Source organism: Pseudonaja textilis, chromosome 9, assembly GCF_049901715.1.
Source record: "Pseudonaja textilis isolate UNSWEBS1 chromosome 9, rPseTex1.2, whole genome shotgun sequence".
Lineage (NCBI taxonomy): Eukaryota > Metazoa > Chordata > Lepidosauria > Squamata > Elapidae > Pseudonaja > Pseudonaja textilis.
In genome coordinates, this window is record NC_141998.1 from 306,477 (window position 1) to 327,875 (window position 21,399).

The 21,399-nt window shown below is 47.1% G+C and overlaps 2 protein-coding genes across 4 annotated transcripts in view; both read left to right on the plus strand.

Annotated features, from left to right (window-relative positions):
- The window catches only part of ADD2 (adducin 2), a 35,455-nt gene extending 29,180 nt beyond the window's left edge, over window positions 1–6,275 (plus strand). For 2 of the 3 annotated variants that reach the window (XM_026715131.2, XM_087938784.1), the window contains one exon: window positions 4,652–6,275. In XM_026715131.2, the coding sequence (XP_026570916.1) occupies window positions 4,652–4,953 (302 nt within the window). In that variant the 3' untranslated portion in view covers window positions 4,954–6,275. Of the gene's footprint in view, window positions 1–209; window positions 258–4,651 lie in introns of those variants that run through there. The other variant, XM_087938785.1, reaches the window with a different exon arrangement.
- A 6,188-nt stretch (window positions 6,276–12,463) lies between these two features.
- Window positions 12,464–20,474, plus strand: SNRNP27 (small nuclear ribonucleoprotein U4/U6.U5 subunit 27). The gene is made up of 6 exons (XM_026715192.2): window positions 12,464–12,609; window positions 13,498–13,618; window positions 14,596–14,699; window positions 15,729–15,808; window positions 16,786–16,850; window positions 18,672–20,474. Exons 1-6 carry the CDS (start codon window positions 12,573–12,575, stop codon window positions 18,724–18,726), a joined length of 462 nt encoding a protein of 153 aa, XP_026570977.1. The 5' UTR covers window positions 12,464–12,572; the 3' UTR covers window positions 18,727–20,474.
- The last annotated feature ends 925 nt before the right edge of the window (window positions 20,475–21,399 follow it).

Below are 21,399 nucleotides of genomic sequence, written 5' to 3' on the forward strand. Positions count from 1 at the left end.
AAAACTTCCTTCTCTTAAAATAGAACCAATAACCTTCCTATATCCCATCTCTCACCTCTAAGCAAACCTTCAGAGCCTTTTCATTCCGTCCTGGTCAGCAAAAGTCCATTAACATATCTATTTTAAGCCAGATCAAATAAACCAATTTTACATTTCTTCCTTTTACTTCTATAAATCTTCATTTCGTTTTTTTCTCTTTCCCTCCTCAGAAAATTCTTCAAAGCTTTAACAAGCCTCTGTTGTAAATTCAACGGATATCCCAATTACCCTTTGAGTTTGTTATTTGTATACCCCTTTTACTTATTAAGACATCATCCAGTTTGTCTTTTTATGTCCAGCGTAGCTTCTTTTTCCATGTCATTCTTTTACTCTGTCATTTGTAAGTCCACTTTCACATCAGTCTCAATCTTTTCTGAAAAAAACACTTCTTCCTCTTCCATATTATCTGCTAGACACGGTTTAGCTATAATGGCAGACATTTTTAAAAGTAATTTCTGGATCCATTATTTAACATTATTCTTCATATGTCTGATGTTAAAATACTTTGCTCCATTCTGTATTTATAAGTCAACCTTATGTATTCTAAAAATTGTAATCTTTCACTTCCTCTAGACTCCAATTTTTAAGGTATTATCTTATAATATTTTTAATCAAAACAAAAGCATCCCCCCAAGGGAAAGATTTGTTATAATTAATTCCAAAAAAATATTTCAAATTTACCTGGACCCGTAGGTTTTTTTATGTTCAAATCAAAGTTCTTTTCATACATTTGTTATTTGTTCCAAAAATAAAATATATTCTTAATTTCTTAAACTTGTAGTTAACTTGTAGTTAATAGTTTCTTTCACTAAGGATTGAAGGAAATTCACCTGGCACTGTCAAACTTGGTGGTCCAAAGGTTAATAAAAGTTGAAAAGCAGTTAAAAAAGTAATTTCCAAAAGTGATTAGAAAACCAAGTATGCAAACCTGGGCTCCTTTCAAAAACACTGACTGCCGTTTGAGCAAGAGGGTTCTTTCCTCCCCTTCCAGAGCTCCAAGCCTGCCGGAGGCTGCTCTCTTGCAGTCTCCATGCAAGGAGCCGCTGTCTGGAGCACTCTGGGACCACCTCAAGTCCTCTCCAGGTCCAGACAGGAGTTACAAAGAGCCAGTCCATTCCTGGGAACCTCACTCTACTGCAGTCACCTGCTCCATTTTTCACAGACTCATCTTCAGTCTGCTAGGTCTTCCCCAGACGTCGTTTCTTGGACAGTTCTCCAAGGAACCTTTATAAGAATTTCTATAAATTTAAATACATATGTGAAATTTTTAGCTTCCTAAGATGGAAGGAGATGGTATGCAAATAACGTAAGGAAGGAAGCTTAAAAGTTGTCAGGGAATCATCTGCCCCTTTTCTAGCCCTCGCCTGCTTGGTGGGTTTTCCTGGTGTGAGAAAGAAGCAAAATCCACATTGCCCTGCAGTCGTGCATGCGCCTCTTCCTCCTTGCACAAAATATCCAGGCCGTTGAGAAGAATGAGGGCAGTCTGCGTTATAAAACAATGAGTGAATAATAGTCCTTAGCTCTTTCCAGGAAATAGCTTCCCACCATCTTCCTTTCACCGGGTTGTTTTACCGCCAAGCCGCAGGGTTTACGCATTGCTGCCAGCTATTGGAAGTCTCGTTTGTGTTAGTTTAACATCACACCGAGTCCAGAGTTTAGGCCGGTGTCCCAGGTTGCATTTCTGGATGTAGCAACGCTAATAGAGATCAAGCTTGGTTTTGGAGAAAGCAGCTAAACCTGCTTTAACTAATTTCTAGAAAATTAAAAGATCCACATTTTAAAAAAATCAAATGTGCAGCTGGTCTGACCCTGCACCACAATAGGTGACCCAGCTGACTCCCACTAGTGGCCACGCTGTGGCTTAGCAGTAGCAACAGCACTTAGACTTACACACAGCTTCACGGAGCTTTCCAGCCCGCTCTGGGCAGTTTACAACCTCCTTTTGCTGACCTTGAAAGAATGGAAGGCTGAGCCAACCTCAAGCTCTGTGAGGATCGAACTCCAGCTACGGGCAGAGTTTTCCTGCAATGCTGCATTCTAAGCGCTGCCCCACCAGGGCTGAGGGTGCCGTGTGCATCCGGCTCTGCGTTCAGTCTGGAAAACAGTGTTTCTCAAACTTGGCACGCGGGGAATTCTGGGACAGGTTTGAGAAACGCTGCTTTGAAGTGCTTCAGACTCCTAACTCGCATATCGCTACGTGGAGGAGGAGGAGGAGGAGGAGGAGGAGTCCTTCGCCCTTTCCCAGGGTTCACAGAGCTTCGGTGGAAGGAGGTCCCCGGACAGCTTCCCTCCCCCAGGGACTTTGTTTTTGGAGGGGGGGAACCGTCGCTGGCTAGAGAAGCGTTCCACCAATGCCAAACCAGGCCCCTGTCCCCAAAGGAGTACAAGGCTTAGGGTTGGGGTTGAGAGGTTTGCCACGTTATCTTGTTCTTCAAAAGAAATGTTGAAAACGAATTCCTTCCTTGGGCTGAATTAGAACTGGCAGTAAAAGATGGAGACTTTTTCTGGTGGTCGTTGTTCATCCGAAGAAGGAAAGATTGGGGAGGCCATTGGCCAGGAACTCTGCATTTCCCGCCTCTGCGACCCTAGAAAGGTGTGGCTCCTTCAGGTGGGAGGAGGAGTTGAGCTAGTGTGTGTGTGTCTTTGTCTCTGCCTCTCCCTTTCTCTTTGCCATTGTCTCATTCTGCCGCAGCATTGTGTTTGGCGTGTTTGTCTCCACAATGTCTCCTTTCTCTTTCCATGTGTTGCTTTCATCCAAGGAGTTGCTTCTGCTTCTGAGTACTTGTCACTTTAGTAAGTATAGAGAGGCTGCTTTCTCCCTTTCCAGCTGCCTCCCTGGGGAGGGAGGGGGATGCGCCGGACCCTCCGGCCGTCTTTGGGCTGAGCAAGGCCACGTGTTGCTGGAGCAGCAAAGGCTCTGGGGGAAGTCATAGGTTGGCGGACATGATGGCCGCAGGAAGTGACTTAGCCTGGCATGCAGGAAGCTTGCAGAAGGTTGCGGGGGAGGGGCGGCCTTAGATCTTCTGGGGATCTGCTGCAAGAGGAAGGAGTCGGTTCCAAACGAACTCGCGTCACGTTCCCCAGCACAAATCCTCTGGGAGGCTGAGTGGGCAACTTCTAGAACTTCTAGTTAAGCTGACAGAAGTCCTCAAACATCTGGAAGAAGTTGATCCAACAGTCCCTTCTGGGAACTCTTCCCGTAAGAACTTGTTACTTGGTGGACAAAGCCTGTAATTATGGGTGTTTTTTCCAGATGTTTCTTTTCCTTTTAAAAAATGCATGTCTATTGGAGGGAGAAGGAATTCGCTTCAGGGGCTGCCCAGTTCAAGGGCAACTGGGAGAGCAGTTCTCCTTCTGTCGGTCAGTCCTGGGCATCACCAAACCTCACAGCCACTTGATGACTTCTCAAGATCATTTCCTTTGCCTGATGTGGAGCGGGGGGGGGGCGGGGGGGATACATTCTCTCCTAATTGTGCAAGCTTCCTGAATGTTTGCAGTGGGCACCATCAATAATCCACAGAAGATGCCTGTAGTCCTAGGCAGAAACCGTTTGCTATTCTGTGGTTCTGAGGCTCCAAGTGTAGAAGCCCCAGTTAAGACCTGGCATCTGCTGGCACCTGAGCAGGTGGCTCCAGGCAAAGCGGTCTTTCAGCTCCCATTGGGATAGTCACCTGCTCGGCAGGTATGCTGATCCAGTGAATCTACAGCAGCATGAACCCATGCACAGCTGAGGCCTCAAGAATGCACAATGGCGTTCTCCCCCCATGGGATGCTTCATGACCGAGTGAGATGTTTATGATGGAAGATTTGATTTAAATCACATCCAGTTTGTGATCTAGGTGCTACTTCATTCTCAGTCTTCTACACCCCTGTTTTGGGTGTCTCTCAACAAGCCCTCAAAACCAATCCCGCCCTGCCCAGGGAGGAGGAGATTCTGCAGGCAGAAATGCTGAAAACGCCAGAAACCGGCTGCATCCACCCAGGACGGTTCCCTAAGCGGCAAGAATAAGGAGAAGGGGGCTAAGAAAGGGGCTCTGCTCCATCCGCCAGGAGCCTGCACAGCCTCAGGAGGCAACGGGGGCTTCACGGGGTGTGAGCATCCAGCAGGATTTCAGCCCCGGGGGTGGGGGGGGATTTGGCCCTTCCCTCCTGCCACACACACAGCCCCATTGGAACAGTCAGGGGTCTTGCGGACTGCCCGATTCTGGTCCTGCTTCCCAGGAGCCTGGTCGATGCCTCTCTTGGGCCCCCAGGCACCCCAAACAGCCCCCCTGGCCTTGTGCTGGCCTGTTTTCCCATCGGCCGCTGAGGGGGAAGGGCCTTGGGCAGCCCACTCCCAGGGAAATGGCTTGCGGGGGCTGCTTTTGTACTTCACCCCCCCTGACCAGAAATGCCCGGGGGGGGGCGTGCGGAAGGGCAGCCCCAGGATCGGAGCCCTGCGCCTTTTTACGTGTGCTCATGCAGGGCCAACTCCCCCACGTAGTTGTCCCTGCTGCGGGCCTGGCTTCTCCCACACGCCCCCTGCCCGAGCCAAGGACCCGAGGGGCTTGGGGGCTTGCAGCGCCGGGTTCTTGGTGTAAACGCTCAGCACTCCTCTCTGTCTCTTTTCAAGGCAGGAAGAAGCCGGGCGGCAGCCAGGCGCCTGCTGGTCCTGCTGCAGCCGACAGGGCCGAGCCGGAGGTCAACGGGAAAGAGGACGAACAAACCGCGGAGGAGCGCCTCAGCAAGGGGATCAGCCAGCTGAGCACCAACACAGAGACCCCCGAGGGCCCAAAGGACAAAACCGAGTCGGTCCCCGGTGGGCCTGTGAGCCCCGAAGGGTCCCCGTCCAAGTCCCCCTCCAAGAAGAAGAAGAAATTCCGGGCCCCCTCCTTTCTGAAGAAGAGCAAGAAGAAAGAGAAGGCGGAATCCTGAGGCCTCCCCTTCCCCCACGCACGCCGCCTCTCCTCCCCTTCCTCCTCCCGCCTTCCGCTGCCCCCTCTGATCTCGCTGCCACATCCCCAGGATAACGGGGAATGGCCCCTCTTTTTAAAATGCCCCCAGGAGGAGCCCGGCTTGGCATGGCGTTCCCTTCGGAGCAGCCCTGGGGCCTCTTCCCTCTTCCACCGGAGTCTGGATCCACGGATGCAACCCCCCTGGAGAGAAATGTCCGGGCCCGCCTGAGTTCGGGGGCACGTTTCACCAACTCCTCAGCCACTCCTGGTCTGTTGCTCCTGCACACAGGTAGAAAGCCGTGGAGTGCCGTCCAGGGGCCACTTGAAGGCCCGTGGGCGTCCTGATGCAGGAGGGGCCGGGGGGGGGGTGTCTTCACACCTGTTAAATGGCCGCATCTTCCCTGGTGAAAGTTGCTCTGAACTTCAGAAGCGGAACGATGTCTTGCAAGGCAGCTGCCAGAGAAACCTGATATTTATTGTGGGGTGATCTGACCAGGAGGCCTTCCAGCACCCCCAGCCTCCTAGACCTGCAACAGGGTGACCCCAGAGGCCTTCTGAGAATCAGGTGGGTACCGTGGGGCAGTGCATCCAGAGGCAGGGGGCATCCTGGGCGGTTGCAGAAAGGGTGCAATCCTCCAGAGACCTCCAAGCAGCCCCCCTGAGACCATGGACAGAAGCGAGTCTGGGTGAGGGAAGGAGGTGTGGAAAGGGAACCCAGGGGGTTCCGTGGGTGCTGAGGACACACCGGTCCAGCTGGGTGTCTGCACCAAGTGTCTTGAGTTGGGGCAGCTTCTGAATTGTATAGATGAGCGCCCCAACCTGTCATCTGCAACGGGGAAAGAGGGCGGGTGGGATACAAAACCATTGGAAGGTGCCAGATTAGGCAGCAGTTCTTTGCAAGTTCCTTGCTGCCCGGCCCATTTTTGAGATCGAAAAGTTCCCTCTCAGGTTGACTGCCGAGTCTCTTCTGACTTGCCCCCAAAAGGGAAATACGGAACCCCATCCTGCAGTGGTCTCAGGCGGGTCAGAAATCTGGAGTGCATCTCACCTGCGTCGCATCCAGCTATTATTCCATGTCAGTCGCATATGTTCTATTGTGTCCATTGGGAATCTCAAGAGCAACGCACGCACGCACATAGTTGCACACATGCACACACACTGCCAATAATAACTTGTGCAATGAGTACTACTGAAATTGCAATGGATTAAGCTTGTAGAAATAATTTCTCAGTGCACTGTTAAGGAATATTGTCACGCGTAAATTATTTACTGAAGTGGTGATAAAAGTTTGCTATGATCGCATTCTGCTTTAAAGAATATGTATTCCATGCAGAAATGGCCTTTTGCGGCTCCCAAGAGAAGCGACTTGGTGTCTAGCATGGCTCACAAATGCTCAGCTGCAGGAGGAAGGCAGAGTTTGACTTCCCTCTGTACCTCTGGTCTTGGGGGGGGCAGAAAGATCATCCTGGAAAACGGCGCAAGGTCTCGGCATAGCTTCATTCCCTTCGCCAACCTTTCCGCCCCAGTGGCGATTTCGCAGAGTGGGGGTCAAGGTGGGTGGGACTGGTCAGTTGCTGAGCCTCTCCCTGTTGACTCTTGCCCATCCCTTAGGCTACTTGCTGCCCCGAGCCTCCCTGGGTCTTCCCCACCTGCTTGGGCAGCGGGGCTCCAGCCCCCTCCATTCTCCTTCCCCTTCTGGTTCAAAAGGGCAAAGAGGCGGGATCCCAAACCTGTGTGGCAGGAGATGGGCAACCTCCCCTTTGCTCTGTTTCCTCCTCTTAAAAACAAGAGGAAGGAGCGAGCACACTCGGGGCCATATGCAGACTGTCTTCTTCAACAGCCCTTTGAGAAAAAGTCAGATTTTTGCGGACCCTAATTTCTCACACCCTGACCGGCTGCAGAAAGAAAACTCCAGGGCTGAAACCGAAGGCAAGATTTCCCCTCTCCAGTGCCCTGAAAGCTGTATGGCTCTAATTTAAATTGGCCTGCGGGAAGCAGCTTTTCAATTCTTTACAAATAAGGGTTTTAAGAGTAACCCCCTCTTCCCTTGCTTGCAAGCACTTCTAGCAAAGCTGCCGAACAGCTTGTCACGTGAGAACTGCAGTTCCAGAAACGGTGGATCTCCTAGAGCGGGTTCATGGCAGGACTTGAAATAACAGGCCGAAGACGAGGAGGAGGAGGCTGGCCTTCGGCCTGCAGATTCTAAGATGCTGAAACAAACAAACAATATGTTACAGCTTCCCGTCTTAAGGTGGAACTTAGCATGGGGGGAGTCTTTGCTGCACTGGAACGAATTGTGCCATTCCTGTTCTTATCATAAGGAGCTTGAAATGTTTCCCACGGCAGCGTCTATTTCTCCAGAGAGTGTGGGAGACGAACAGCCCCCAGCAACACGAAGCAGGTTTTAGAGAGGCTTTTAGGGCTTGTGGTGAAGCTGAAGATTTAAAATGACCCAAAGAAAAGGTGGGTGGATACAACCGGTAGAGCTCCTTTTGCAGCTTCCACTCTGCCACAGGATCAAGTCCAGGCAGCGGCACAGAAGGGAACCTCCACGCAGAGCAATTCCTCCTGAGTAGCCAAAGACAGACAAAGGGGGAAACCAGCCGTTCCTTTGAGCTGGAGGTGGGGCATTTGGCCAAGCGATGCTGCAAGTGAGTGGGCAGCCCACTTGAACCCAATGCAGCGTGACATTTTTCATACCTTCTCATATGTTGGGGTTGACTTACCTAAAATTTTACAAATTGCAAGCACGGGAAGGATGTCCTGAGATCCACCTTGCGATAAAATTCAGGGTGACTTAGCTGTCGAGATCAGGCTCTGCATCCTAGAAGGGAGCGAGTTCACATGGAAAGCAAATGGGATAGGATAGGAATAGAATTCTTGATTGGACAAAAGGAATTTGTCTTGGCGCAGGTGCTGCATTGCTCCTTTTGTGTACGTGCTTGTGGGAACACCCATGAGAAGGCATCATACTGTTTGGTGGGGTAAAATAGTCGGGTCCTCCTCTGCTTGAACTTGATGTAAAGGCAAGTTTTCTTTGTACTTCAAAACGTAAATTGCTACTTTGCAAATAGCTGCTCATTTCTCTTGTAACAAGAACCAAATTCTCTTTGGTTCTCAATAGGAAATTGAGAAGTAAATAATTCAGAATATGCAAAGTAAACAGCTGGAGATGTTTAGCAAAATATAAAAATATCTCAGTATTTGGTGCTTCCGCAAACCAGCTAATTCTGGTAAGAAATTTAATGATGGGCATGTACAGAGAATCCACCTAGGAGGGGGCTGAGGGGGATTTGGTTTGCCCCGGTCTGTATGTTCCCCTTCTGGGCTGTTGCTTCTGGCCAGCTGACCAGGTTGAAAAGCGGCTGCTTGGTCCATGAAGCACTTGGAGCCCTCGGCTGTGGATCCCAAGGGTCAAACTTCGGTAAAAGAAAAGGGCATAAGTTGAGAACTCAGCTTAAGTAGATATTTAAATCAAAATGCACCTTCCTTCCTGATTTTGTTGCTTCAGTGGCATACCCAAGGATGAAACAACTGAGGCAATCAATTGAGTGACAGTTTGTGTGTCAGTACAGCAGCTAAACAAATGCTATCAACAACCCCTGTTTTTACTACCAAGCAGTCCGACAAAGAACAGCCTTGTGAAATAGTGGAGAGAGAACACCAGACTAGCCTAAATCTTAGGGACTCTGGGGTTCTTGAAAAAGGAACTGGGGCTCTGGCGCAGTCTTTGGCCTCATCCTTCAGCTGAAGCAAAACAGTTCCCTGGAAACAAAAAAAAAAAAAAAGGCACATAATCAAGTAAGTAAATGGATTGCCCATGGGCAATTGGAGGGATCAAGACTCTTGGGATTTTTTGAGCTGGGCTCCACCGTCTCTCGGATCAGTTCAGGTTGTACCTCTTGGCAGCCGCGATTTTTTCATGTTGCCATTGAAGTCACCCCATGAACAAGAGCCTTTTTCATCAGATATAACATTATTAAGTGGGGGTAAAGTAGGTGCTGCAAAAATGCAAAACTTGTAAGATCCTTTTTTTTTCCCCCTTCAGAGTTGCCTGCCACAAAGCTTCCTGGCCATTGCTTGGCCCTGGGGGTGTTTTCAGAGGCCAGTGGAGTCGGAGGCCGAGGGCTGAAGGTTTTGTAGGAAGGCATTAAACCAAGGAGCTCCTCCTCCTTTCCGAGTTTCAAAATGGGGGGCAGGGGCAGGGGAGAGCCGTTGTCCAAATGCCCTCAGCAGCCTCTGGGTCCACTCGCCTAAGAGGATCCGGGGAGCCAGGGCTGCCTGGGGCCAAGGGAACAGCTAAGTCAGGCCCGATGCTAGGAGCGGGGAGGACCAGCTGAAAGGAGCCTTGGTTTCTGTCTGGTCCGATAGCAGCTTTAGTCTCACATGAGCTCTAAGAAACAGGAGGGACTGAAAGATGATGGGGAGATTAAAATCTTAGAGAAGATCACATTAAGTCTTATTTATAGCCAACTGGAAACTCTTCTCTCGGTAAAGATTACCTGTTGTAGTCCTTGGATCTTTCCATTATTTTTAGCCACTGCTCTCTCATTTTGAGAGGGTCATTTCTCTCAACTATGCTGGATGTCAGTTCCATTTTTTGCATAATTCCTCAAAGCAAAAAAATCTGGCTAAAACAGTGAAATGTTCCTTATAATATCTGAAATCTTGAAAAATCCTATTAGATACCCTTTCTCAAGCATTATCTATTCTACACTAAATAGATTCCTGATGGATTATAGCCCTTTGAAAATAACAAGCAAGTCAATGTGTAATTAAATACCAACCGCCTCTCCTTTCCCTTTATAAGACTTGGAAGAGAGGTATTTAAGTTGGAGAGAAAGAAAAGCTCATCTGAGTAAGGAATCCAAGATGAAAAAGTAATGCTTTTAAGCTCTTTTTCACACTGGACCTTAAACTAAGCCTGCCCATTTGTGGCTCAGAGCCTGGCCTCTTCCATCTTCACCTGTTCTGGCTCTCAAAAGAACTTGATGCTGATGGGACAATCTGAGGGTTTCACCGCTGATCTGGAAGTGGGCAAAGATGAGCAGGAAACACAGGCACACCAGGATGGTCTCTGTATGGTCTTAGAAGTGATGTATAATCCCAGAGTGCAAGATCTTGTGCCCTAAACCAGTTCTTATATCTGCAAAACAATGTGACCGCAGAATATACATAGCTAATTATCTCAACAGAGATGTTGAGACAAAACAACAAAGTAACATTTCTAAAACAAGGAAAAGGCAGTGATACTGTGCTGAAATTATGATTGATATCTAAGAAACGTCAAACCAGAACTACTGTTAGGTTTATCTCTGTGTAGCAGGCAGTTCATTCTTGGATCACGTTGGTTAGCTCCTTTGGAGTATGTCTCAACTATTAAAGCATAGCCTACTGGTTAAGAGATGGCTGAACGACATGTAGTCTCAAGTCCTTGGATGTGCTCTTCCACAGAGAAGGAGAAAAAGTGGCCATGGGAGTTAATGGGCAACACGATGTCTCACCTACCCCCAATTATCAGAGAGAAGTCCAAGTCAGCCAGAAGGAAATGTAATAATAATGCGATGTGTCTCAAGTGAGCTGCAAAATTAAATGTCTGTGTCTGACAATCGTTGCTTTAAAGTGCTATTTAATGTTTCCCTCTGTAAATAAAGACAACCCCACTTTGGCCTTTGACTGACTTTGTAAAGTCTACCTTTGAATTTTGTTATCAGGCAATCACTTGTGCAACTCAAGATTCCTCTTTCATTCAATCATTCCACAAATCCATGTATTTTTCTTTCTGTACATTTCTTGAGAAAATTAGACAGGCAACTTATTTCTTGATGGTTTGTGTTCCTTGGCAATTTCATATCTTCCTTTTTATATTGTACTGTTTCCAAACACTGGAGTAGGTACTATCTTCAAAAGAATTTAGTGAGGTAGCAACTGAGGCCTTCCCAGCGGTGCTGCTTCGCCATTCTGCTGTTGCTGCTGCATGTTTCTTCCTTAAAAGTGGCTGTCCACACTCTTCTGCTTGACCATCTAATGGTAGTAAAGCATTTGTATTCTTCTGCCAAGGCGGTGGTGTGGCCACCCCCAACCCTGACTCCAAAAGTCTAGGCCAAACATTGCTAAATGTCTGAATAAGAGACTTCTTAAACAGCTTTTTGTCTCATCTGATTGGTCTAAAAAGAAAAAAGCATATACCAATAAACTTTTACCAGAGTACCAAATTGTTCTGGAAATTTCTGTTTTTTATATGAACCAGCACAAGACACTTAAGTCAAAAGCTAAACTATCAGGCCCATGAAAGTCTGTTTTGAAAGATTAAAGGTAGAAATTCCATTTTCCAGATTATACTTTTTCTCAGCAGTTGAATGTCAGGTGGGCTAGATAGTAAATTAAATGCTTCTAGTATATTGACCAGGGTGATCAATAAAAAGGAGTACAAAAGCCAAGCTTCAGCCCAAAGACCAAGAGTTCCTAGGTGTCAAGTTTCACCCAGGAAAATCCAGAAAAAGCAGCTGACCATCCTGGGAAAACTAATGTGTGGATGCTAGAGTTCTTCTCCCTGGACATCCTTTGACCCTTTAATGGAAGCAGGCAGAAAGGGAGAAACAGTTCTGGAAAGTGGACAAGAGGCCTAAAACCAGGAGCTGGTGAGTTCTAGGCCTCTTTAAACAAGAGCAGGGTTGCCAGATCGCAGTTTGGCTCTGCGGCCAAACTCAAGTCAAAATTCGGCCAAATTATTTTTTGCGCATGCGCGAGGGAAGGAGAGCACCAGAGGACGCGCTTGTCCTCCTTTTGCTCATGGTGACGTGCATGCACGAAGGAAGGAGAGATCTGGCCGAATTCATGGCCAAGCAACTTTCGTACGGCCAAATAAATAAATTTGGCCGGAGACATCATTTTTTTCACGGCCAAGCAGATAGAAATACGGCCAGATTTCTCGAATTTGGCCGGAAAAACAGCCAGATGGCCACCCTGAACAAGAGTTGCTGCAGGACATGGGGTGACTGCTTGTCTCTCAGCCGAACCCACCTCACAAGGTTGTCGGGGGAAAGAGGCGGCAGGAATATTAGCCAGGTTCACTGCTTTATAATACAGGGACCATATTGTATTGGGAAAAATTAAGAACCTGAAAATGAGGCAAATCTGAAAGAGGTTCAAAAGGATAAAAAGTGTAACTGTTATAAACGTATTTTCAAATGAAAATTCAATATCAAACCGAAGAAAAACTACAAAAAATGCATATTCTAATAAAGATTTTCTGAAATAGAGGACTGCCTTTACAATAAAGGAGATGTGGTCACTGTAGCTATACATTCAAAACTCGGGATGTAATAATAATGATTAGGGAGGAGTATCAGCCACCCAAAAAGGGTACCCTTTGGGTACCCAAAACCATAATTCCCACCCAGGTCGGCCCAAAGCCACGCGCGCCTGTCTCCCCAGCCGGTTCCGCCCGATTCCCCTGGCGGAACGTCTGGCGCGGGGGCCGTTTCCGCCCGGAGGTGCAAGGCGGGAGGCTCGGGCCGTTATCTCACCGGAAGTTCCGGGAGCAAACGCCGGAAGCGTATTTCGCCTCGGTCGGTCGCCGGGCAGGAGTCGCGCGCGATGGGCCGCAGCCGGTCCCGGTCGCCTCCGCGGAGGGGTGAGCGGGGTGGCGAGGCCTGTTTGGTCGGGGTGCCCTCAGGGTCTCTGGCTTCCCGGCCTTCTTCCCTCCGCTGCGGGGAGGCCGCCCCCCGCCCCCCCACCTTGCCCTGCTTGAGGCAGGCAGCCCCGAGGGAGGCTTTCCCCCGCTCGAGATGGGGATCGGACGCCAGGTCGGGGCGGGCGGGCGGCCTTTTGCCGCAGCGCAGAGGAAGGCTCCTCCGGGGACGGGGCCTCCGGGGGCTTCCGATCGTAGGCGGGGAGTGGGGGGGGTGGGGATTCGTGGCCTTCTGCTCTCACCTGCCGCAGCGGAGCCCTGGCGTTTCCCGTCCCTTCTCCTTTCCTTCCCCTGGATTTAAGGTTAAATTTAAAAAAAAAACCGGATTGAAATGCCTTGACGATGAGGCATTTCTAGTTTTCCTGCGAAAGCTGGTCGATCCGGTATACCGCTAAAAGCGGCTCTCCTTCTTAGGCTGATCCGGGGTTTCGGGCCGTAGCTTTTCTCCAGTATCCGCCACGTCGATTATCCTTCATCTTTAAGGGAACGTTGCAGGATATAGAAGGGTGGTTGAAGCGACACCTAACAATTGATGGCAAAATCCCTTTTGTGTTTTTCTTTTGAATCTGTTTGGCTTATTGTAAACCAAGAGAAATTGTTGAATAAAAGCATAGACCTCAGGGGGGAAAACAGTATTATTTAAATGTCAGCAAGAAAACACCAAGGATCCTTCAAAGTATTATTTGACATTGGAGCAGTCTATAAAGTGTCTGGAGGACCAAATTTGCTGACCTTGTAACGGTATTTCAGGTGTGATGTATTAGTTTGGGAGAAATATTCCCCTTTCATCCAGGGGACTTACTGCCTCTGTTGTTTTACTCTGTAAAAAAGAACGGAGGCGTTCCAGATCCACCTCACGTGAAAGAGAGAGGAGGCGGCGGGAGCGATCAAGATCTCGAGAGAGAGACAGAAGGAGAAGTCGTTCTCGTTCGCCACATAGACGAAGATCCAGGTGAGAAAGTGACTAGCCCTTGGGCTAACTTGTTCTATAAAGAGTAGTCGGCTAAATAAGAATAGCCCTGCCGACTGCCATTGTTGTGGGAAATTATAACAGAGCAGAATTATTTATTTCATCTAATATAAATTTGGAAACATCAAAACTGTCTTCTAAATAAACACTTTTTATCTAAAGAGACTTTAGGAATTGTACAATCTCATTCAGATTCTTTCACCAATTAGTTATTTCAAAAAGAAAAATATATATGATTACTGATTTTCTAATATCTGTTCATTAAATTGTAATCAAATTGAAGTTATTAATTAATGTCATGGCTACAAATTTATTGGACTGTTGATTATAAAGATTTTGGTTAATCCTGCAAACATAACTAATATTTATAATTGTATCCAAATAAATAATTTATGTCTGACAACCAAAACAAAATTGGATAATTTACATCAAGATGATCATTTTAATATTAATAACATACAGCTCTACAAGGATGCTATATTCTTGCTAGTTATATTTTGATATCGTTTTATACATATACTACCCTTGCTGCACTGTATTGTCTAATAGTTTCCATTGTATTAGAAATATAATTTCATATAAAGCTTAAAAATACAACAAATGTACAGCTCTGTGTTAATATTTCAAATTGTATGTATTTTGCTTTAGCTGTTAGGCTAGGCTGCCCATACTGGAATGACTGTAAATAACCATCCCCAAGAAGGACTCCATTCCTTTGATAGGCAGACTGGTCCAACTCTGCTCTTTTTCCTGCCACTTCCCCACATTAAAGGAAAACAAAACAGGGATCATTGCCTGAGGATGCAGTTATGCTTCTAGCATGCATCCTTTCCTTCTGCTTTAATGGCCCTGTTCTAGTTATTTGAAAATAATCAAAGTGCTCTTCATTTTGTCTCATAATACAAATACATAATTTTCTTTGCTGTTAAAGTGAAACCTGCGCTGGTTTGACATTCCAGATCTCCTCGGCGGCATAGATCAAGTTCTGCTTCTCCTTCCCGGCAAAAAGAAAGGCGAGAGGATGAGAAGAAGGACAGCAAAGACAAAGAGCGTCAAATCACAGGTAGCAACGCAGGTGGTGCACCTTGCTGTGGGGTTCTGGTTTCCACTCCTTTGTGCACTGGACTTCTAAAAGGACAGGGAAGCCTTTGAACAATCAGCACTGGGCTGTTTGGTCATTTCCTGGTCTTGGAGAGCACAAAACCTCCCCATCCCTTTACTGAGAGCTGACTCTTACCATAAGACAAGGTCAAGATAAGCTCTGCTGTCACTTCTGTGAACACACTGCCACACATTCAAAGGTGAAATGTTGATGCCAGTTCTCTTAATGTCCTGTATTTAAATTGTAAATGCTTTCCACATCATTCTTGATCGATTCTAATAGATCAGCGCCTGTTTCCAATGCGCAGTCCTCCCTGACTACAATTGTTGTGGTTTGGTCTATTTTTTGAGCACTTCTGACAATATTCTGTTCAAAATTGCAGGACTGCATGCATGGGGTTAAAAATTGAAATAGAAAAATAAAAATTAATAAAATGAAAAACAAAAAGGCAATAACACACATTGGACTTGATGCAATAACTTCTTAGTTTATGGGGTCTCTACCTGGGGATCAGTTTCTTGAAGAAAAGGAAAATATGTTTGTGGGGATCAGCCCCACAAGTGTTTTTCTAGACCTTTCCCACAGTAGTATCAAAAGTTAAATAGAAAATCTAACTGGATAGACCCAGGAAACGGGCAGCACCTTTTAAAGGCGGCCTCCTTCCCCATCGTTGCATAAGATGATGGTGTGACTTTTTAAAAATAAGACTCTCCACCGACCGTGAGGTTTAGGCCCAAGTGCTCATAGATCCCTTTCATGGATGAGGCCACGGTGAGGCTGGTGGCCATCCAGCTATAAGTCGACTTGCAGCTTAGATCATTTCAGGCTCAGCTACAATACAGGAAAAGCTTTGGTTGCCCTGAGTTTTGAGTCAAGGAGTTTGCTGTTGCGTTGATGTTCCAGGATCATTTGTTATACTTGATATTAGATAATGGTCAGGTTGGGAATTAGATATTTTATCTCCGTGTCATACGTTGTTTTCTTATACAGAAGAAGACCTGGAAGGCAAAACAGAAGAAGAAATCGAAATGATGAAAATGATGGGATTTGGCTCATTCGATACCACAAAGGCAAGCAGATTTTTTTCCCTTAAACTTTAAAATGCGTATGTAAGCTACATCTGCTGTTAAAGTGGCAAGCAGCAAGCAGGATGTGGAAGGATGTCTGCATTGTACAGAAAAGTCACAAAATTGGTGAGTGCTGAGGTCAACTTTTGAGAAACCCTGCTGTGAGAGAGGGCACCTGAGGGCAGGACAAGGAGCAGCGGATGGGAGCTAGTCAAGGAGAGAAGCAACCGAGAACTAAGGAGAGAACAATTAACTAGGAGGTGTGGATGTTCTGGCACTCGAGGTTTTCCTGCTTGGATTAGAAGACCTCCAAGGCCCCTTCCAACTGTTATTCTGTTCAGATATCACAAGTCTGGGGATGCAACAGTGTGGTGGCGGGAGGTGAGCGTGGGACATCACCTACCACAACAGGGGTGGAGCTCGCCCCCACGATGCCTTGCCCCTGTCACCTGGTCTTTTTTTTACACCCCCCCCCCATATGGATGCCACTGCTTCCAATTATTTTTCCATTTGTGAGCCATCCTTCCTTTCTTTCTTTCATCTGTCAGATCCATAGCTAGTCTTTCTCCTTTGGGTCCTTCTAGGATCTCTTTAACAGAGGGGGATTTCATTCCCCAGGTTCCTTGGTAGCAGCGCCCTGAGAAAAGAGATCAGAAAAGCCGTCGGACTTTCTTCTTTTGGAAATAATTAAATGTGGCTTTGTGGCAGTTGGCAGACTTCCAAACACTTGAAGTTCTTAAAGAAACAGAAAAGGGGACTATATTTCTTGAAACATAGTGATTTCATTGCATTATTATTGTGCCTTTCCTCCGAGATGAATCAGTCTCTGGTTTCCGAGTAGGTGGTAAACTTTCTGCTGAGTCTGGGAGTAATGCAGAATGAAACATGTTGGGCTAGCAGTGCAGGAGGAAATTGGTGAGAGGACGATTGCCCTCCTTTCAGTGGTTTGAAAGGGATCGCTTTTTTCCTTTGTCTTGCAGGGCAAGAAAGTAGACGGATCTGTAAACGCGTATGCTGTAAACGTGTCGCAGAAACGGAAATACAGGTTGGCATTTATTCCCTTGCCCAGATTGGTCCTTGAGCAGAGGAGGTGCTGGACCCTCTTTGCTCAGTATCCTTTGGTCAACACAACCTTTGCAAAGTGGCGTTGGGTTCCTTCTTAACTCTTTCTGGAAACGAAGGATTTCTGGCTTTGTGAAAGAGAATCCCCTATGTACTTACTTAGCTCTAGAACAGCCAGGGATAACAGTGAAGGTGTTGGGAGACCCAGATTCTTGTCTTTGCTCAATTATAGAGGCTTCCTGGAGGGCCTGGAGACGGCCCCTCCCTCCCTCCCATCCAAACCTACCTTACAGGACTGTTCTTGTGGGAAGGAACAGGGTGCGGCCTCCAGTTCCTGAATTCAGTCCAATAAATGTATCTGCTAAGAGTAATTGATTTAAGGTGTCTTTCCTTAGATTCAGGTAAAATTATTCCATGATGAAAATTAATTTGTAAAGCTGGTCCAAATACCTTTGTCTAAAATAAAACCGAGGAAAACTCATTTCCCCAAGTCAAAGTATCTATTTAGCCTATATGGCTTACATGGGCTAGCATTTCACCTAGATTAATAAAGGGCCTTAAAATATAACTATTAAAAAGCCTATGCTCAAAATAACAGTGCCTGGACCATCTAACCATTGAAGCGCAGCATCGGTCAGATAAAGAAAATCAGATACTGGTCTGATCTATGCCCCCAGCTTACAGCCCAGTCACATTGTGGTCTACAGTCTGACGTGGGGCCCTGCAGCTACACTGAGGGCAGGATGCTGTTCCATGCTATACCGAGGGTTCCAGCAGACGCCGTGTGAGCTGCAAATCCTATTGCAAACCCAGTCCATTGCTGGCATGGTAGTTCAAAGCCTTTGGTACCTTTTGTATGGGGTCATTTATATGTCTTCCTATGCCTAGGCATTCGGTGACCTACTTGGTCAAAGTCTCAGGATAATCCAGATCTTTTGGCACTTAAAGACAGAAGATCCCCCAAGGTCCTTTAGCCTTCTCCTTTTGTCGACCTGCCTCAATCCGTGGCTCCCTTTTATTTGGTACCTTAGATGTGTGGGCTGCCTTTCTGGCAGAAGCATCCACAAGCAGAAAGACAGCCGCACTGGGGGGTGAGCTATGCCTCTTTCGCAAGTGCATCGTAACATCACACCTGGGCATCCGCAGGGCATGGCCAAGAGCCATGACGGTGTGCTTGAAGCTTTACTTCTATATGAAATGTATCTAAAAAACAAGCACAGCTTTGAGGAGACTTCTTACATTTTTTATCAGGCCCTGCGTGCACACATACACAAGGGACAACCTTTGTGTTGCAGTAGCACAACACTGTTTTTGTCATTTGATGAAAGCATCTTATCATCCGGCAGATACTTCTGCGTTGTGAGGACTGAGAGCATGCAAGAGACCCGGGAGAATTTCTACCATTCAGGCTTCCCTGTTCTTGGTTTTCCATCCGGTGGGTGAATAGTTTCAGGTGGCCACTAGCCAGCTTGGAGTCTTTACATGGTTACTTGGAAGTGGAGTTGTCTCTAAGATCTATTTTTATATTTCCCCAAATCTACTGGTATATCTGCCCCGTGCACTGTGGTGCCATTTCAGGTATTACTTAAATCAGTATGTGTATGTGTGTGTGAGAGACAAACAGACAGACAGCTTTTTGTGGTTTGGGTTTTTTTTAACTGCAATAAGTAAGTATATCAGGCTTCATACACCTATTTTGTTTATATCTGGGTATATTGAAATTGACATTTAAAAATGCTATTGAAATTTTAGAAATGTGGGATATTGTGGAAAACTTTGGTCCTATTTATTTCTCTTGTTGCAGGCAGTACATGAACAGAAAAGGTGGATTCAACAGGCCCCTGGACTTTATTGCCTGATGCGTCTGCAGTTGCTACCGATAAAAAACTCCATTGAAGTCTCGTCTGTCTGGCTGAGAAGGTTCTGTCTTCTCATCCAAAAATGGTTAGGGTCGTTTTTGTGAATAATTCCTTGAAGTTACATTTCTTAGGCTGAGATGGTAATTTTCTCCCTGTTTCAAATGTATCTTTTGCACAGAGTGGTTTTTCTGATGTTGCTATTCCACATTTGTAGGTTTCCTCTTTTAAATATTGTCAGTTAAATTAAAAAAAGAAACACCTTGTCTCCTTGAGTAAAGTTGAACTAGACCAACTTTTCTAAAAGACGGAATCAAAAATTGATAATAATTTGGTTCCTAAAATATGTTAATGTTTACAGAACTTAATTTTTCCATTCTTGATTTTTTTTTTAAACGGTACCTGGAAGACAATTGGTTCTTAGCAGGATCCTTTGCTGCTTCCTCCTCCTCAGCCACCTTCCTTCAGATCCTGTGTTCTTCGTCTCTGTCCAGCAGGGGGCACTCAAGCCAGCGAGTGATGGAAGAGCTTCCCTCCTTTGTATCAGGCCCTTAATTTCTTCCAGAATTCACTGGCATTGTTTGGGATATTTGATTTGCATAATTACATCGCCTCTGTGTTCAGTGCAGAATTTAAGAATGATTATGAAAACCCAGCAGCACCGCTGTTGCACTAACAGGAATGGGAATGGGCTGGGGGCAGGGCGTGATTTGCAAGCCACTATTTACTTACTTAGCATGCGGCCTACGATGTCAGGGAAATCTACCCCTGCTAGACACACAGTGCAGTCCTGAGGGCCTAAATGGCCGCCAGCTCTTCCTGCTCAGCACTTGCAAGTCTATCCTTGGTGCCCCGTGGGGGACAGACTAGCTCACGCCAGCTGACTGGCAGTGCTCAGGCTGCTGACTCTTCCACTGTGTTTCAATCCAGACCGAAGCTATGCAGAGCTTCCCACTGCTTGTGCCAGGGTGAGGAATCTACTTTTTAGGTATCTGTGTGCATTGTTGACAGAAGAATGTGGATTTGTTTCCTCAAAGGCATAATCAAAACTTATCCTTGATGCTGCTGCAGTTGCAAGCCTACTCAAGAGGGAGTCATGTTTATGGAACAGGATTTAATTCTGTGTAGAAATGGGGTTCCTTTTTGTGTGTGTGTGTGTTATTGAACAGTAAGTTTGCTTCAATAATTAATTCAGCAGAGGTATAATCCAGATTAAAATCGAACGCTTAGCTTCCTTTGACCTAGAATGGTAATACTAGGATTTATTCCACCCACGCTCAAACCTAGAAGCCAACAGATGTAAGGGTTGCAAACAGACAGTTGCCTCTACAAGACGTTCTGGGTGCTGTTTTGGCTACTGGGATGTGAAATATTGCTAAATGGTAATTTGTACGGGTGCTTTTGTTTAGTAAAACCTTCTAGTTTTGTTCTTACCTTCTGTCTAGGGAGATTCATCCAGGTCTCCTGGTTGTCCCAGAGGTGTTTTTTTTCAAGAGGCAACTGGACGTTCTGTTTTTTTCTTTGAAGACGTTTCGCTTCTCATCCCAGGAGCTGCTGCTTCAGTTCTTACCTTCTGTGGTGTCCTAAAAATAAAGCGGACAGGTGAGAGTCCCATTTTAAAATGGGCTGAGTCTGCAGGTGGAACCACCTTGAGAAAACCTGGGAACAGATAAAGCTGGAACTTCCAGTTATATAATTATTTTAGCACCCGTGGAATTGTATATTTATTTATAATAAATATATGAATGATACGTTGATGTAAATACGAGGTACTTTCTCCATACCTATTGTTCTGGGGCTTTGCGTTCAGCAGGGGTGGCCTCAACCTGGGATCGGTTCCCTCCTTTTAAGCGTGGGGGGAGCCCCGCCAGGCCCAGGTTCATCCAGGCGGCCTCCTTTGGGGCACCTGCTCCTCCGCTGCAACCCCAGCGGGCCCGTCTTCCTACCCAGCAGGGTGGTGGTTTCCTGCGGGAGAGACGGGCCTCCTTGGGATCAGAGGACAAGCATTGGCAAGGCTTCGCTTATGTGGATTAAAACTGCCAGAATTGCCAGCCATCCTGCTTTTTAAGGTGTGTGCCTTGGGGATTCTGGGAGTTGAAGTCCTGCAACTGCATCGCACCAGGGTCGCTCTTGCTGTAGCCAAGGCCGGGAACCGACCGCAGGAGGCGCCCTGGCTTTGAAGGCCGCCGTTCGGCCTGGAGGTGGAAGAGGCGAGCAGTGCGCATGCTCCCCGCTGGCTCGATGTTGACTTCCTTCTGGTTGGGCGGGACCACGGAACAAACGCGTGGCCGGGGGTGGGGCCAAGCCCAGAAACCAACACAATAAACAGGGCGGGGCGCCTGGGGGCATTGACCAATCCGAAGGCCGAAGGGAGTTTCGGGACCCGTGCGGACCTATGACAGCCGCCACGGGATGTTGCTCCGCCGTGGCTGGCCAATGAGGCTTCCCTTTGCAGGCAAAGCAGAATAGCGACGGAACCGTCGAAGGAAACGTCATCCCGGGGCTCGTCCAATCAATCGGTACGATTATCGCGATGAAGCGCCTCCCAGCGACCGAGCCGATGCCCGGACCAAAGGAGGGGGCGGAGCTGGTGGTGTTTTCTGTTCCGCTTAGGGCCAATGAGAGAAACGGGAAAGCGGAAGCAGCGCCGGCCGCCCAATCGCGGCCGCGCTTGGG